Source organism: Acanthisitta chloris, unplaced genomic scaffold (assembly GCF_000695815.1).
Source record: "Acanthisitta chloris isolate BGI_N310 unplaced genomic scaffold, ASM69581v1 scaffold20625, whole genome shotgun sequence".
Taxonomy (NCBI): domain Eukaryota; kingdom Metazoa; phylum Chordata; class Aves; order Passeriformes; family Acanthisittidae; genus Acanthisitta; species Acanthisitta chloris.
In genome coordinates this window covers 26,439-42,536 of record NW_008673378.1, presented here as the reverse complement: position 1 = coordinate 42,536, position 16,098 = coordinate 26,439, and the positions used below count along the sequence as shown (strand labels likewise).

The window sequence follows — 16,098 nt, the reverse complement described above, 5'->3', positions numbered from 1 at the left end:
CTCCCTGCTTTAAACCTGTTCCCACTTGCAGCGCATCTGCTGGCCCTGGAATAGCGAGGTCTGGCGGGGAAGGGGAGGGCAGTGGGCAGCGTCCGTGATGATGGGATACGCAGGAGTAGGTGGGGATTGTGCTCTTCTTGTTTCTATGGGATACGTCTAGGGTTTTTAGAGCTCCATCTGTGCGGAGTTTCAAGGAGGATTGAGGAATTCGTGAAATACTCGTAAAAACACGGGTTTGGATTTTGGATGGTGCTTCCGGAGCTCGGAGCCAAGAGAGAAAGCTGTTCCTGCTGTGCCAGGCTGTAGTAATTTCAGCAGTGCTGTGCTTTTGATCTGGGAGAAACGGAGGGTTTGGATTGGTTTCTAAAAAGTAGTTGAATTAAAAGTACCTAGAAGGCGAGTGCCAAAATGCCTGCTGTCTGCTTTAATGGGAATACTCTTAAAAGTTCCTGTTCCTGCTTAGGAAATGGACTGCTCACATTAACTCTCAAGAAGTCATTATCTTTGTCTGTTTTTTCATGAGAACTGAAAATCTGGCACCTTTCAAATTAAATGCAAGGAATCCCATGAAATTGTTGCCCAAAAGAATCCTCAGGCAGCTGCAGTTTCCTTCCCCCTCATGGTGAATGAAGAGCAATTCCAACTCTTAGATGTCCCTGGAGTGTGTTCTGTGTAGGTAGGCTTCCCTGCATTTGATACTTTACACATGAATGTCTGACTAACTGTGCTGCCAAGGTATTTGCCAAGTGATTGTGAAAGGGGAATAAATTACCAATATAGTACCTGGAGTGCACAGGTACTTAAAGGTAATAGTTAGCTCACTTGAAGTGACATTTTCCCTGGCCTTTTCAGTGTAAAACATGTAATAATACAGGAGAACTTGAGGAACATCCTTTCTAACACTCTTGTCTTGAGGCAAACCAAGAAAAGGTAAACAGAAATGTAGCAGATTATTACTGTTATGTAAGGTTATCGTGGTAACTAAACCTTTACTTCAGGGGGGATTTGAGTGACACCTATCTTAAATCATCAAAACTTTTCTTCTTGTTGCACATAGAGTTCAGTTACTCTCTTGCTTGCTTTAAATGTTCCTATAGGAGCAACTTACGTCATTTAGATACTTGAGTTAGCTAATGGTTAACACGGGTTGGATATGTCCCAAATGCTTGAGACTTACTCCCAGAAAGACCAAGTTTTGAAGTTTGCTCTGTGTGTGTAGTGTGGTGTAAAAATACCTGAGCTAACCCTGGACAAGCCAGTACCTCTTCATGTGCAGTGTGCTGTTATTAAGCCATGTAAAGATGCTGGGATAAGGCCTAAGGACAGGACAGTCCTGGCTGTTTTCTATTCCTGAGCAAGGCTCCTCAGTGCAGCCAGCTTCCAGCTACCTGTGCAGTGCCACTGTGAACAGACTACACTCTTAGTCTAAGTGTATTTCAGTCTACAGACAAAAGCAGTGTAGACTTGGGAAGATCTCTACTGTCATGGTTTAACACAGCATAATTCCAGTGTCTCAATTGTTAAAACATTGAATGGTCCTGTGTTAATACTTGCCTGAAACATACATTCTGTAATCTAATGCTTGGGATGGTTGGTGTTGGTAAAACTTGCATCATTTTGGAAGCTTTAACACAAGTATTTTGCTAAGAAAAAGACAAGGTTCTGCCATTAAACCATCTATTTCAGTAGAACTTGTCTGTTTCAAGGCTTTTGGCCTTGGGATCTTTTTGGAAATGAACTGGCACTTCACTTTTTCTGAACTGGGAGCACAGTGGGTCTGCTGTATGTGTTTTTAAGACACCCGGCATGTTGAAGTGGTGGCCAATGGCCCTGTCAGGTGCTGTGCCTCACCACTGTGGGTTTGTGGAAAAACACCTGATAGCTGATAGCTCATAATTTTTTAGTAACTTTTTTCAGACCATGTGTAATTAATCACATGCTGTAATTAAAATGATGAGGCAGCAGCATCTTCAAAACAATGCAGGGAGAGGGTTGGTATGTCCTTCTGATGCAGGGAGTTGCTACCTTTAGTGAAGTCTGTGTACTGTTCTAGAGCTCTGTTCAAAGCAAGCTCAGGGTAGTGGTGGGGGAAGCAGTTCAGTTGTCACACTTGTATCCTTAGGGTGGATGCTCTTCCTAGAGGGCTGTCTTGGATACTTCAGGTATGTTTGGAGCCAAAAAGAGCACATTTATTTTCTGACGTCTCTGCTTCCCAGCCAAGGGAGTAAGAAACCATCCAACCCCCTGTGCTGGAAGTGAGTAAGCTGTGGCAGGAGCTCCGATGGGCTGAGTACCTTCTGCACAGGGCAATGTGCAAGTAATGCTGTGTCTGATTATCAGCAGAGTCCAATTGTTGCACTGGAAAGCAGCATTAGTTTGTAAGCCATTTTCTTACTTTATAAATTGCTCTTGATTTTCACAACGTGTAATTAGCAACTGTGGAGGTAAGACACATTAAAAATGGTAAAAGCAGCTTGTGAGAGCTGAACTACATACTTGAAAATGTAGGGCAGTGTCTTGTCTGTCTGCAGCAGTTCAATCTGGAGAGGGTTTTGCATGTTCAGTGTGGTGTCACAGCAAAGAGGTTGCTAGAGAATACTATCAAATTACAGTGCCCTCGTTGCAGTGATGATGGAGAGGAGGCCGGAAGCAATCTGCTAGAGTGACCTTTATACATTCATTAAACAATTACAGCTGAGCCATATGAAGTCTGTGTTGGATCTGTTATTTACTCCTGAACGGTTGGAGACAGCTGAGTTCCCTTTTGGGGAAGAGTTCTATTTAAAGTCTATAATATGAAGGTGGTGATAGTCACTTCCAGAAGAAAACAAATGTTTCCTAAGTGGGTGTTGAGGGAGCCAGAGTGTGGCTGTGACCTGGGGCAGCCTTTGCTGGGCCGCAGGGGTGTTGGGTGGGAACACAAGGAGCAGCAAGCTGTGAGGGGCTGTGGAGCCTGAGCTGTTCCCAGGCATCTCCCCTTAGGCCTGTTTGCAGCAGGTGCCTCATAGTCCTCAGTTATTGAAGGGCTCAGCAGCTTGTGTCACTGGGCTGCTGTGGGCTTAGATTGGGGTTTTTAATTGATGTCTTAGGGTGTGAATGTGTTCCTGTCAGACTCAGAGGGTGGCTGAGTCAAGAAAACCTGACTGGTAAAGTTCAGGTTTTAAAACTAAATGTCACAGGTTTCTTTGGCTATAGCCTGTGACCCAGCAGTAACTATTCAGGACTTTGCTTCACCATAAGATCTGGTGAACATGTAAGCTTTTAAAGAATTCCTTAAATGCAGTTGCAGTGACAACAATTGCAGTTGTTGCAGTTTCTTCGTAACTTGCAAGGAACAAAATAATTAAAATTCCACTTCAAGTTCTGGTTCTTGGTGCAGTAATTGCTGTTAAATATCACATCCGTGTCTGCCACTTTCGTTTTCGTGGGTGTTTCAAAGTACCATGGAAATAATTTATGATGCTTCCTTTTAAAGCTGAATTTCTCTTTTTTTTTTTCCTGTTTTTTCCTTAGAGCATGTATATCTTTAGGATCAAAGACTCGAGCCATTGGGAATGCAGCGAAGAGCCAGGTAAACAGATCAAAAGCTATTATTACTTACTAGACTTACCTCCTGTTGACCTGTGCAAAGAAAAGTAATGAATAAATTGGGTAGTTTTCTGTTTTAAAGTGAGTTTTCTCCAGTAAATTTCACAGCACTAGATACTGCTTCAATAATATATTTCTTGTCTTAAAATTGAAATAGTATTTCTGCATTGTCAGACAGGAAGAAACAGGAAACCTTGTTTATTCCTGACTAAAAGATTGGGGATTTTTTCTTGCTTACTCATAACAGTAAGAATAGAGTTCATGATTAAATCTCTGTTGGAGGTGGGGAGGAATACTGTGCTTATGCTCTAGAAAAGTTGAAACTGAAGTTGACCGGACATGGGTAGAGATATTGGTTGTTGCTTATAATGTGAAATGAATACATTTTTGTGATGTGATTCAGTTTGGAGCTTTGAAGAGAAGTAAAATTTCTCTAATTCTCTGTAAATTCATTTGCAATCCATGAAAACCTCCCTTTGGTAAATAAAAAGCATGTAAAAACTTATGATAAGCAATGTCAGTCCAGAAATCTAAAGTAGTTCAGGTCTTGCCCTTTCTTTGCATCCATGTACCATGTTACCATGCTGAGGACTTCCAGTTGTCTGCACTTTGAGGGGAAGGAAGTTTGCCTGGCAGGTGTAAAGGTAGCAGAGCCCACCTGATGTATCATGAGCAGGCAGTATCACTTCTGTTCTGAGCAACTTGATACTTCTTATCTGAGCTCAGTCCCTGAGCTTTGTTGGTGACAAGGTGTCCTGTCAGTGTTCTTCCCAGCTGGGTAGTTTGCTGTTTAGACCAGTAAACTAGTTCAGCTTGGAGAAGACTACCCTGGAGTAGTTTCTTTTGATAGCTCAAATAGTGTGTTTGTTGGGATTTGTTTGTGTTGGTCCTTCCTTTGCTCAAAAGTATGTCCTTGGAGTAACTGGGTTAACACACTGATGAGAGAATAGGTGTGGGGAGACTTTGTCCAGATGGGATCTGAATTAGAGAGGAACTTTAAAGGAAGTGAAAAGTGTTAATTTGTAGAAGGTTCATTTAAGGTTAAGGCAGGTAATAACTTCATTTGTTCCTGCAGACAGTCACTGCAACACTACATGATCTGAAATACTGCAGACTGTATTAGAAAGCCCCTCTAATATAAAAGGTACAGTGAAAATTGATGGCAGGAATTAATATTACAGAGAGAAGTACATTGGAATTTTTTAATGCAGGCCGTAGATTGAAAAATAGATGGTTCTTGCTCTCCTTTTGCTTTGCAGTGAACGTGTGGGGTGTGACACAGGTCAGTGTGTGCATTGAGCCCCACGTAACAAGAGTTCCTTTTCTGCATGTCATGGGAAATTAAAATATTTTGTCCACAGATTGTCACAAACGTAAAAAATACATTACATGGTTTCAAAAAGCTGCATGAAATCCTTACATACAAGCTGAGAGGGCCAAACTTCCCTATGAGCTTCAGAAGATGCCGAATGGCTCTGTAGGAGTAAAGGTGAGTTAGAGGTTTGGGTGGAATATCTTGAGTGTTAGAGATGAGCACTTTGGACCTTTGTCACGTAACTTCCTGTGTGAACAGATTCACGTTTTCCTTAAGAAAATTGTAAATACAGTCTTGTACTAAGGAAGTCTTGTACTATCACAAAGATGTATGTTGAGGTTTCTCATCAGTTGTATTAGCTTTCCATAGCAACATTAGTAGCTTTTCACCTTACCCTACTAGAGCTGCCTTCAAATATGTGTAATTAGTGTGTGATTCTTCGTCTCATCTGAGTTTGGGTGTTAGACATGCAGAGACGAAGTGCCAGGAGACAATAGAACACTCTGAACGTGAAATCTGCACAAGTTATTTTTAATTTGCTTCCAGACTAAATGTCTGGAAACTGCTCTTCTCAGAGTTCAGACTTGGTGCCTTCAATTTCTTAATGTGTCTGTCTTTGAGCTTTTTAATTTGCACCAGGAGTGCATGTCTGAAGCAAATCTCCCAATCCTCCTCACTCAGTGCACTTTGAGTTGGGTTTTGCTGGGACTTCATACCACAGAGTAATTTTTGTTCTGTATACCTGCTCATATCATACTAATTGCCACTGGAAGTATAGCTGCTGCTCATCCTTCTGGGTTTCCCTGCACAGGAATGCTTGAGATTGCTAGGGAGATGGCAACCTGTCAGGAATTCAGGGCACAGCACCTCACATGAAGGCTGAAGATTCACCTGTGTTTCCTGAGCAGGGCTGGACTGTTAGAATTGCCTCATTTACACCTTCCCTGCCTCATGTGCTTTAGTGAGCCTTGTGGGAAGCCAGTGTTCCTTGGGTTTGCTCCAAAACTCATATTTTTAGCTTGTCTTAGGATGAAAATGGTTCTATATGTATTATGCTTTTTTTGTTGCTTTTTTGCATTAAAAAAATCCAGCAGAAATCCTCTATCATTGTGAATAGCCCCTTGAGGTAACCCAGATGTTAAAAGGTTTCTTCAAAACCATTTTCACCTAAACTGAACTGTTAGGATTTGTTGTAGGTAGCACAGATAATGTAGTGTCAGCTGGTACGGGGTTATTTGTGTTTAGAGTCTGGTGTTAGGCTTTGGTCTCAATGCTCAGTGTTACAGATGGTGTCCAAGTTAAAAAAAAGTTGAGATGGTTCATTACAGAAATCCAATTCTGTTTCAGGTGAGATACCTGGATGAAGAGAGACTGTTTGCAGTTGAACAGATTACAGGAATGCTACTGGCCAAACTGAAAGAGACTTCAGAAAGTGCTTTGAAGAAACCAGTGGCAGACTGTGTGATTTCAGTAAGTTCTAGTATCTTTATTCCTGTCTCTAGGTAGCCTTATGTAAGCTAGAAACACTTAGGCCATGGTGCTGTGGTAAGAGATCCCAGTAGTGGATAGAAATTGTGCAATTCTAACTGTATTACAGGTTTTCCAAATGAGAATATTTGTGGAGTGTGTATGAGAAGCTGAAAAATTTGTTGAGTGTGTGTTTTCAGAAAGAATATATTGCTTAAGCTGATCCAAACTGTCTGTCTCCAGGGGCTGTTTATAGTGTCCCTGATGACTGTGGTTCCTATTAGAAACAAGCAATATGTATGCATATCCTCTTTGGTTCCAAAGAACCTTCCCAAATTCATGTTAACTTGCTTAGTTGTTACATAATTGAGCATTGTTGTAGTACAGTTGAGAGTTGCCTGAATTTTATGGCTCTGAGGTTCGTACTGACAATTTGAGAAGCCCAAACTACTTGGATTGGTTTGAAAAGGTCCTTTTATTTGGTTGGTTTGCTTGTGTTGTTTTTTGAGTTCATGTCCTTACCTTCAGGGTGGGGATGGGAGCCTGGATTGAGGTTTTATTCCTGGTAGGAAGTCCTAAACGTCTGCTTTTCACATTGCCTTTGTTTGCTGGCTCTGGTGAGAAGTCTGGGCATGAAGGATTGCAGTTATCCCCTCTCTGTCAGACAGAGACATGGGAACTGGAGAGCTGTGTACTTCAGCTGTTAGAAATCTGCTTTGATCTTCTCCCTTGCTTCCTTATGGTATACAAAGACACTTAAAGAGAATACCTCCCACACACACAGGGATCCCTGGCAATGCACCACAGCGGTAGCCAACAAAATACATTGTGAATGTAGTTCCATGTCTTCAGCTTGACTGAAGTTGAAGATGTGCCAGCTGATTGCAGCCAGATTCTAAATGGGCTCTGATTGTGCTTTGGCTATTTTTGGTGGCACTGAATATTGCAGCACACTGTAAGCTGGCACTGTGGTGGAGGTGATAGCTGAAAAATGGATACAGGTCCAAGTTTAGTTCCAGCACTGCTGTAGTGCTTCTGCCAGTAACTTATTTTGAGGCTACATGTGAATATTTGTGTTGACTTTGTCCTGCACAAATGTCTTCAGAGACTGGTAATGATTTTAAGATCAAAGAGTGACCAGAAGGATCTGAGAAAGCATTTCAGGATGGGGTTTGGGGGTTTTTTGGTGGTGCTTAAATCTGTTTTATTTAAAACACCCCTGGATGCCGCTTCATTTTTGTCTTACTTGGAAATTTCAATTAAAATACATGCTGAAATGAATTACCTAGCTGATTTATTCAGACTGCCTTATTCATTTGAGGTTAGTTTATAACAGTTTCTTGTGGTAGTGACATTTATAGGGTAGCTCATGGGCAAGTCTGACTTCTTCAAATGAAAAAGTTCGTATTCCATAATGTCCTCTGTCATTATTTTTGGAAACAGGTCCCTAGTTTCTTCACTGATGCTGAGAGGAGGTCTGTAATGGCAGCTGCACAGATAGCAGGATTAAATTGTCTGAAGCTGATGAATGAGACTACAGCAGGTAAAGGGCAGCAGCTCCTTTTGGGTTTTTTTTAAAGCCATTCAGGCTATTGAATGTGAGGGTGATGACATCCTGCTGTTACGCAATTAGGAGCTTGGGAAAGAGCTGTCCAGGCTAGTACTGCCCAATCCAGCTTGGGAACTGGAAGCACAGCAGTGTGGGGTGGTGTGTGGCACTTAGGCGTGATGACAGTTGGGATTTGTCAACTTGAGCATAGGAATAGCTTTGGAAATGAAGGTGGGATCTGTGCTATCCTTTCTGCTGTACCATGGACCTAAAGCAGCTGTATCAGGAAGCCTGAGCTGCCTTCAGAATGTGTTCCTGACCCAGCAGGGGCTGTGCTCCTGCCCTGAAGTCTCCATTGCTGTATTAAATGATAGCATAGTGCAGTATTATCAGATGTATCACCTGTCTGAAAGATTACACTAAATACATTATTTAATAGAGGCGTGTAGTGTGGTCTTGTAATTTTCTCTCCAGCTTGCTGGAAGATGTGTGTACTGGAGTAAAAATCAAGCTCATGGGAGTATGAGAGAAATATTTTTTTATCATAAGCTGGTATGTACTTGAAGAGAAGCACATTGAAGGGAACTTTAGCAGTGTAATCCCAAGATCTTTCCTTTTTAACTACTTTATATGTAAGCTTTTAAAGCTGCATCTACACAAGCTGCATTTTTATGGACCTTTTCTGAAAGCAGATTTGCTGATGGTGTTTAGAAACAACTTGAACTGCGTCACTTCTCAAAGACCCATATCAAGCTGAGCATAAGTCTGTGGGGTAATGATGGTTGAAACTTGGGGCAGTCCTGTCAGCTGTAGCAATGACACAACTGTTGCTCCGAAGTTATGATGTGTTCTGTGGTGGAGTGTAGAAATAGTTGATACTTCACTTGGCGTCTGTTTCCTCCCTTGTCAATGTAAAATGTGTTTTCAACATTTTAGCAGAGTTGTGGAGGTGTTTAGAAAGGGTAAACATCAGTGGTGTCTGTGTTTGGTAGTGCTTGTAGTGCACACTTGACAGCTGTATATGGCTTTCCCCTTAACTTCCTTGGGTTGGTGTTTTTCAGTTGCATTAGCCTATGGAATATACAAGCAAGACCTGCCAGCCTTGGAAGAGAAGCCAAGAAATGTGGTCTTTGTAGATATGGGGCATTCTGCCTATCAGGTTTCCATCTGTGCTTTTAACAAGGGAAAACTCAAGGTAATCTTTCGAGTCATACATCAAAATTCCATATGCCTGAAGTACTTAATGTTCAAAATGCTGCTGTGTGGAGAGATTATTTTTCTTCAAAATAAATGTCTATAGCAGATATTTTTGAAATGTGGAGTACAAAACCTTTGTGATATTTTTGGCTATTTCAGCAAGTCAGTTTGTGTAAAATGCAGGAATGAAGTATCCCAAAGTGTGTTTTGGAAAGTGCTTGATAATTAAGCACATGGCACAGTTTCTGTGCCATACTGTTGTATCACTGAAATGCATATTCAGGTAGGCTCATAAGCATTGTGGTTGTGCAACTGTCTTACTCATGGGAAATTGCTGAAGTCCCTGATTTGCTCTATGAGGTTGGGTTGGTTTTCTCTGCCATCCATGACAGTTCAAAATGTAAGTCCAATAGAAGGTGGAGTAATACTGAACAATCTTCGCTTCCTGGTTTGGGGACCTTTGCCTGTGAGCTGCTGATGGCTGAATGCTTTTGTGAACTTGTCTTTGGTAACAGAATGTCATCTGAAGTCATGTGGAAGACAATAGCAAATTTCTGTTTTCAGTAAATGACACAGAACAAACATTTTCTAGTAACTTCATCTTGTTCTTTCTCTTCTGCCAGGTCTTGGCTACTACCTTTGACCCTTTTGTAGGTGGTAGGAATTTTGATGAGGCTTTGGTAGATTACTTCTCTGAAGAATTTAGGACAAAATACAAACTGAATGTAAAAGAGAATCCCCGAGCACTGCTGCGATTGTATCAGGAATGTGAGAAACTCAAGAAGCTAATGAGTGCAAATGCTTCTGACCTTCCACTCAATATCGAGTGCTTCATGAATGACCTTGATGTCTCCAGCAAGATGAACAGGTACTGTGTGCTCTTCCCACTGAGGTGCAGGGGGCTGTGATCTCTAAGCTGCCTTGTAACGTGAAACACTCTCCCTGTCCTGCAGAGCTCAGTTCGAGCAGTTGTGTGCTGCCCTTCTGGCCAGAGTGGAGCCTCCTCTGAGAGCAGCCATGGAGCAAGCTAGTAAGTAGGAGTTCATTTAGGTACTACTAGTAATCCAGTTATCCTGGATCTCCTTAATGATTATCTTTTTAATATATTTTTGTGTTTATTAGAATTGCAAAGCTAAGTACTGAAAAGTTAAATGTAAGTTCCATTCATATGCTTGCCATGATTGCATGATCCCATTCCTGCCTCATTTAGTGCACATGCCACTCTGCAGCCTTGGTTATTGACCCCCAGTCACCCTGTGTCATGGAAAAGGTTGGCACTCAGAATTCATTCCAAAAACAGCAAAATAACCAGAACTGTGATGGGAAAAACTGTTACTCTTTACTGCAGCCTTCTGGCCAGCCTGTTCCATGTGGTACATATGTCCTTACTGACCTGAGAATCTGGCAGTATATTCTTAAAATCAATTACCTGAAGCATGTGCAAATAACAAATTAATCTTTTTTTTTTTTTGCCTAATGTAGTATAAATGAAAGGATTGGGCTTTCGCAGGAGGTTTTACCCCTAATTCCAATATCTTTATATAAAAGAAAGAATAGTTCTGCTTGTCTTGTGGCTTGGCTAGATAGCTAATACAGGAGTTAAAACCCTGGGTAACTGCTGAGCAGAGCTGTTCAAGGGCTGACAGTTGTTTGAGATCACTTCACACACATAGCTTGAATTCAGAAGTGAAAAGTTAATCTGCAAGCACAGACTAAGTACTGTTTATTAAATATATTTAGCTAAAGGTTTTGCTTTTCTTTATTGGCAACCAAAATTAAACCAGACATAAGGTATATTTGAGTTTCATTTTGGTGGTGTTTGGGAGGGGTGAGGTCCTGTCCAGTAGTGCAGGTCTGCCCAAGAAGACCAAATTTCAACACTCTTGAGTTTGTGCACACCAGAAAGGGAATGCACATGGACAATGCATTTCAAGGAACAGCTGTTCTCATTGGTGCTTAGCTTCTGCATTTTCCAGGTTTATGTAACTAGAAAACTTCGTAGCCTGCAGGAGGGACAAAGAGTACTTGTCAGCTGTTAAATATATTCAGTGCTTGTCACAGCGTCTAGATAACAAGAGAATTGTCTTTTTTTTTTTTTTGGTTGTCCGAAGACAGCTTTTTGATATCTTGATGATAACTGAAGGCCATGCACTCTCTTTTCTAGAACTTCAGCGTGAAGATATCTACAGTATAGAAATAGTAGGTGGGGCCACTAGAATTCCAGCAGTGAAGGAACAGATTGCTAACTTTTTCTGTAAAGAGATAAGCACCACGCTAAACGCTGATGAAGCTGTTGCAAGAGGCTGTGCCTTGCAGGTATAGTTACTGAAATAAAACTTGATATTGCTTCTTTAACATCAGGTACTGATGAAATACAACTAACCACAAGCAAAAAGTACTACAGCTGAAACAAGATGGAAAGTCCTATTGTTCTTTCAACAGTTGGTGACCATGTCAGAAATTATTCTGTTACAGTCGTTAATTTGCTGCCCTGTCATGTTAGAAGGATGGTCTTGTTAAATTTGATAACCCAAATTGTGCTGTTCCACCTGGGTATAATCATTTGGAAGCTTTGCTGGGTATCTTGACTGAAAATCACTGGGGAGGTAGCATCTATTACTTAAATCTTTCAGTTCAATTAACTATAGAAAGTCTGTGTTAAGAAGAGTCCTGTGATAAGCAGGACCTCTGTATGACCTTTAATTTGTAGCCTTTTTGTATTTGGGTGGTAATTACTGTAGTTGCTGTTTATTTGACTATGTGGATATAATAAAACTTTGTTATTTTTTTTCCCCAGTGTGCAATTCTTTCCCCAGCTTTTAAAGTGCGTGAGTTTTCCATCACAGATGTTGTTCCTTACTCTGTAACATTAAGATGGAAATCATCTTATGAGGAAGGAACAGGGTAAGTTGTGTGGTGCCTACTAACAAGTGTGTGTTTGTTTATCTAAAGAAAAATGTTGAGCTGTGGGGGAAGGACCAGGCCTCAGACTTCAAAGTTGTTATCCACTTGAGTAGTTTTAATTTCATCCTTTTCTTTTGCATTTTACCTCTTGATTTCCAATTAATGAATAAGCTGGAAGTTGCTTAATTTTCAGTAAGTGTGACATAGATTGCAGAGTCCAGGTCTGAGACCTAGAGGCCTTCAACGTCCAACTCTTGTTGTAAACTGACTTGCACTAAATAATTCAGCTGCTTGGTTAGCACAGCTGCTGATCATTAACATGCCTTGATTTTGATTATCCATGAAGTTATGCTCAGAGGTCTAACCTGAATGTTTTACTGCTTTAGGGAGTGTGAAGTCTTCAGTAAGAACCATGCTGCTCCATTCTCTAAAGTAATTACTTTTCACAAGAAAGAGCCTTTTGACCTGGAAGCTTACTATACCCATCCTCATGAAGTGCCTTATCCTGATTCCAGAATAGGTGAGGACATGGGGATAGAACCCCCATACCTAACTCCTGTTGGGTAAAGTGGTTTTCCTTTCTTTTAAGATATGCTACTTCCATATTTCCTACTTTATAGAAAATCTCAGCACAGTCATCTTGGTTTAAATGTAGTGATCAAATAGTATCGACATCTTTGCTAGTTCCTAAAAAAAATGTGCTTTCTTCATTCTGTCTATCTTGACTGTTTCTGTACGCTTTAAACTATGTAGGTACAAAGAGTTTAGTGCTCTTTTGTCTGGTTCTTTGAATCTCTGTAAAATGGATAAGGATCTTATGTACCCACCAGCCTGGATTTTTCAAAGAAATTGGATCAAAGGAGCTGTTACCTGTCTGGACAAAGAACTTGTCTATTGCTGTCTCTGTCGTGTCTCTTTCTGTTCATCTGAGAACAGAAAAGATAGGCATTTCCTCAATTTAAGCACCTGGAGTAGAGTCTAAAGAATTAGATGGTATGAATAAGTTTATTGGTAGCTAATGCTTCTAGTTATTAATAGACTCCTCAGGGTCTTTTAATAATTTCATTTACTGATCAGATATAAATGCTAATCAGACAAAAATATCTTAGTAATTATCAGTTAACTGCTAATAAACTAAAACCTGGTTCCCTAATTATCTACCTGCCTCTTCCACTGTAGGACTGACAACTAAGTAGGAAATACAGAAATCATTTAAGTTACACAAAGCTGCTGTTCAAATTAACACCCTTCAAGGAATGTGTTTGGCTGTTTTTCTGTCTCACTTTTTTTTTTGTTTTGGAACACCAATTAAAGCTATCTTTGTTTTCAAGGGCGTTTCACTATTCAGAATGTTGGTCCCCAGCACGATGGTGACAATTCCAAAGTGAAGGTGAAAGTGCGTGTCAACATCCATGGCCTGTTCAGCGTGGCTAATGCCTCCATAATAGAGAAGCAGAACATAGAGGGAGATCACAATGACACACCCATGGACACTGAATCATCAAGTAAGAACCAAGGCAGAGATGAAGAGCTGGTATGTAAACTTGTAAATATCCACCCTCCTTTTAATTCTGACAAGAGAGCCCATAATTGGAGGTTAAATCATAGTGTTTAGCTTTTGACAGTTACTACTTCTCCACCCTGAAATTACTTCTTCAGTTATGTAACACATTGCTTCATGGTTATTGCTAAAGTGCTGGTGGAGTGTGGCACTAAGAAAAAGTAGTGTACAACTGGATTCTAAAGAATAAAGTAATTTTTTCATTGTTCTTTACCATCTCTCTATTAGTCTTAGTCAGCAATCTAGTGTTGCTAGCAAATGGCAGCATATTTCATGAGATCTGTTGACAAATTGGTTGGTCTGACTCTGTTTTTGCTCACAGACTACATTTTCAATGAGTAAAAAAATCTTTCTTTGTATATGGAAAACTTTGTCTTCATAAACACCCTTTCAGTAAGGGCACTTGTGTATGTGTTTCAGCACTGGCAGCTCTTACAAAGAGGTTTGTAGGCCCACGGGGGGAAATTACTGGAAGTAAATGTGCAACAGCTTTGTCATTAATACTGAGAAGTGAACAAAACAGTGTTCTCATTCTAGTGCAAGGAGGATCAGCTTCCCTGATCGTGCACTGCACACTGAAAGGAGATCCCTGGAGCACTGAGCTGCAGCTCTGACACTTGACAGTGTAGAGTTGAGGACTGGGTGCCAGGGAATGTTTTCTAGCTGGGAATGACACACCAGTGGTGGCCTTGGCAGCCTTTTTGCCAAGATTTCTCCTTAGCAGCTTTTCCCCACTTTAGTTGAATATTCCACGGAAATTAGAGCAGGTGGTTACACAACTAGCATTACATAATTGATATAAGCAACTCCTTAAATACTCTACAGTTTTCTGGGAATGTGAGCATATTGGAAATGCCAGACACGCTGCCATTCTTTGTGGGCATGTGCTGCATATCCAGTGTTTATAATCAAGCAGGAAGGGTTGAAAATGATAGAGCTGACATTTAGTGTAGAGGCATACTGCACGTGGAGCTTACTAGGAGTACAGAGTGTTCAGTACAAGAGTGTCTGCTTCCATCCTTAGGCTTTCCATTTGCAGTACTCATGCATCTAACACATTTTCTGTTTTACAATGGTGCTTGTCAGCAATTACCTTTCAGTATTGAGGATCATACCCTCGACTCTGAGGACGAGGTTTGTGGTGTATATGTTTACTCTTTTCCCCTCTCTAGCTATTTCATGTAGGCAAAACAGTTCTTCCAGTTGTTGGCTTTTCTGTGTGAACAGCAAGAACAGCAAATGAGTATCTAGATACCTTTTTTTCCTACTCTGAAGTGACAAAACATAAATGTGGTAAAAGTAGCCTTCTTGTTTTCCACTTCAAACTGCAACACATGCACCTGTGCTAGAGTTGGAAGTTCTTAAATAACTGCTGTATTTCACAGAGCTAACAGTAAATTATTTTAGATGCTTATGTAGTTTGTGAATCCGGGTATCTTAATTCCTTGTAGTAGAAATAGTCTTAGACCTTTCAGACTTTGACTACAGCTTATTAGCTATAGATGCTCTGGAGCTCTGGATGTCCAAGTATTGAAGTCATGCTGGAAACTTTACATTTACCCATTTCTGTGTTACTATGCAGTGATGATAGGTTAAGTAATAATCCCCTAAAACAAGTGTTCAGCACTAGTAATTAGAGATGTTTTCAAGATGGTTAAACTTAGAATAAGGCCTAAGTGATAAATTTGCAGATAAATTTGAGTCTTTCTTTTGGGTGGCAAGGAGGGAAGACAGTTGGTCCTGTACTCCAAGAGGCTACTACTGCAGAAACTAATTTTTTAGTCTCACTGTCCTGTGAACAGATGCAGGTAATAAGTACAGTGATTAAATTACTTTTGCTTTGGATAACAAACTTTAAAGTTTAGGTCAAAAATCATACAGTGTCAAAGTTCTGGCTGTTCCACAGAGAATCCATTGTTATTGCCTGTGTTGGTGGTTTGTTTCTAGAATGCTCTTTGCTTACATTTTGTGTGTATTTATTTATAGTTAGAAGTGAAGGCTTAGTGTAATTGTCATGGGGACAGACTTCAGTATTGACAGGCAGAGTACAATTTTCATTTAATTTGAAGGGTACCACTACTACATAAATGCCTGTTCAAACATGGTGAATCAAATTCTTTAAATTGTTCCTGAAGTTGGTACAGGGTCTGATCTGCTGTAAATGACATCAGTCTGAGATCTAAGAGCAAACCTTTGCATTCAGTTATGTAACTCTCTTTCTAGGATAAAATGCAGGTTGACCAAGAAGAAGGTGTGCAGAAGGGTCAAGCTGAGCAACAGAACCAAGCAGATGAGGAAACTGAAAATACTGGAACTGAAGCAAAAGTTTGTATTCAGTATTGACAAAACATTTTTTCCCAAGATTCTCACATTCATTGATCCTACTAGTTGCAAAAGTGGGACTGTATTTAGAGAAGTACAGCTACAGTGAAGTGGTTAAGTTAGGAATCCTACCTTAGCACTTTGATTTTCAGCATGGCATAGGGCTTTGAAGTAGGTTTCTGTTGTTTAACCTAG

At 40.5% G+C, this 16,098-nt stretch overlaps 1 protein-coding gene across 1 annotated transcript in view; it reads left to right on the top strand.

The window, feature by feature from the left end:
• Positions 1 to 3,519: 3,519 nt before the first annotated feature.
• The window catches only part of HSPA4L (heat shock 70kDa protein 4-like), a 17,035-nt gene continuing 4,456 nt past the window's right edge, over positions 3,520 to 16,098 (top strand). Inside the window, exons 1-12 of the mRNA XM_009074944.1 lie at positions 3,520 to 3,571; positions 4,950 to 5,077; positions 6,251 to 6,373; positions 7,814 to 7,913; positions 8,981 to 9,114; positions 9,740 to 9,984; positions 10,070 to 10,146; positions 11,281 to 11,432; positions 11,914 to 12,020; positions 12,407 to 12,540; positions 13,352 to 13,554; positions 15,805 to 15,906. Of these exons, the coding sequence (XP_009073192.1) occupies positions 5,051 to 5,077; positions 6,251 to 6,373; positions 7,814 to 7,913; positions 8,981 to 9,114; positions 9,740 to 9,984; positions 10,070 to 10,146; positions 11,281 to 11,432; positions 11,914 to 12,020; positions 12,407 to 12,540; positions 13,352 to 13,554; positions 15,805 to 15,906 (1,404 nt within the window). The 5' untranslated portion in view covers positions 3,520 to 3,571; positions 4,950 to 5,050. The remainder of the gene's footprint in view (positions 3,572 to 4,949; positions 5,078 to 6,250; positions 6,374 to 7,813; positions 7,914 to 8,980; positions 9,115 to 9,739; positions 9,985 to 10,069; positions 10,147 to 11,280; positions 11,433 to 11,913; positions 12,021 to 12,406; positions 12,541 to 13,351; positions 13,555 to 15,804; positions 15,907 to 16,098) is intronic.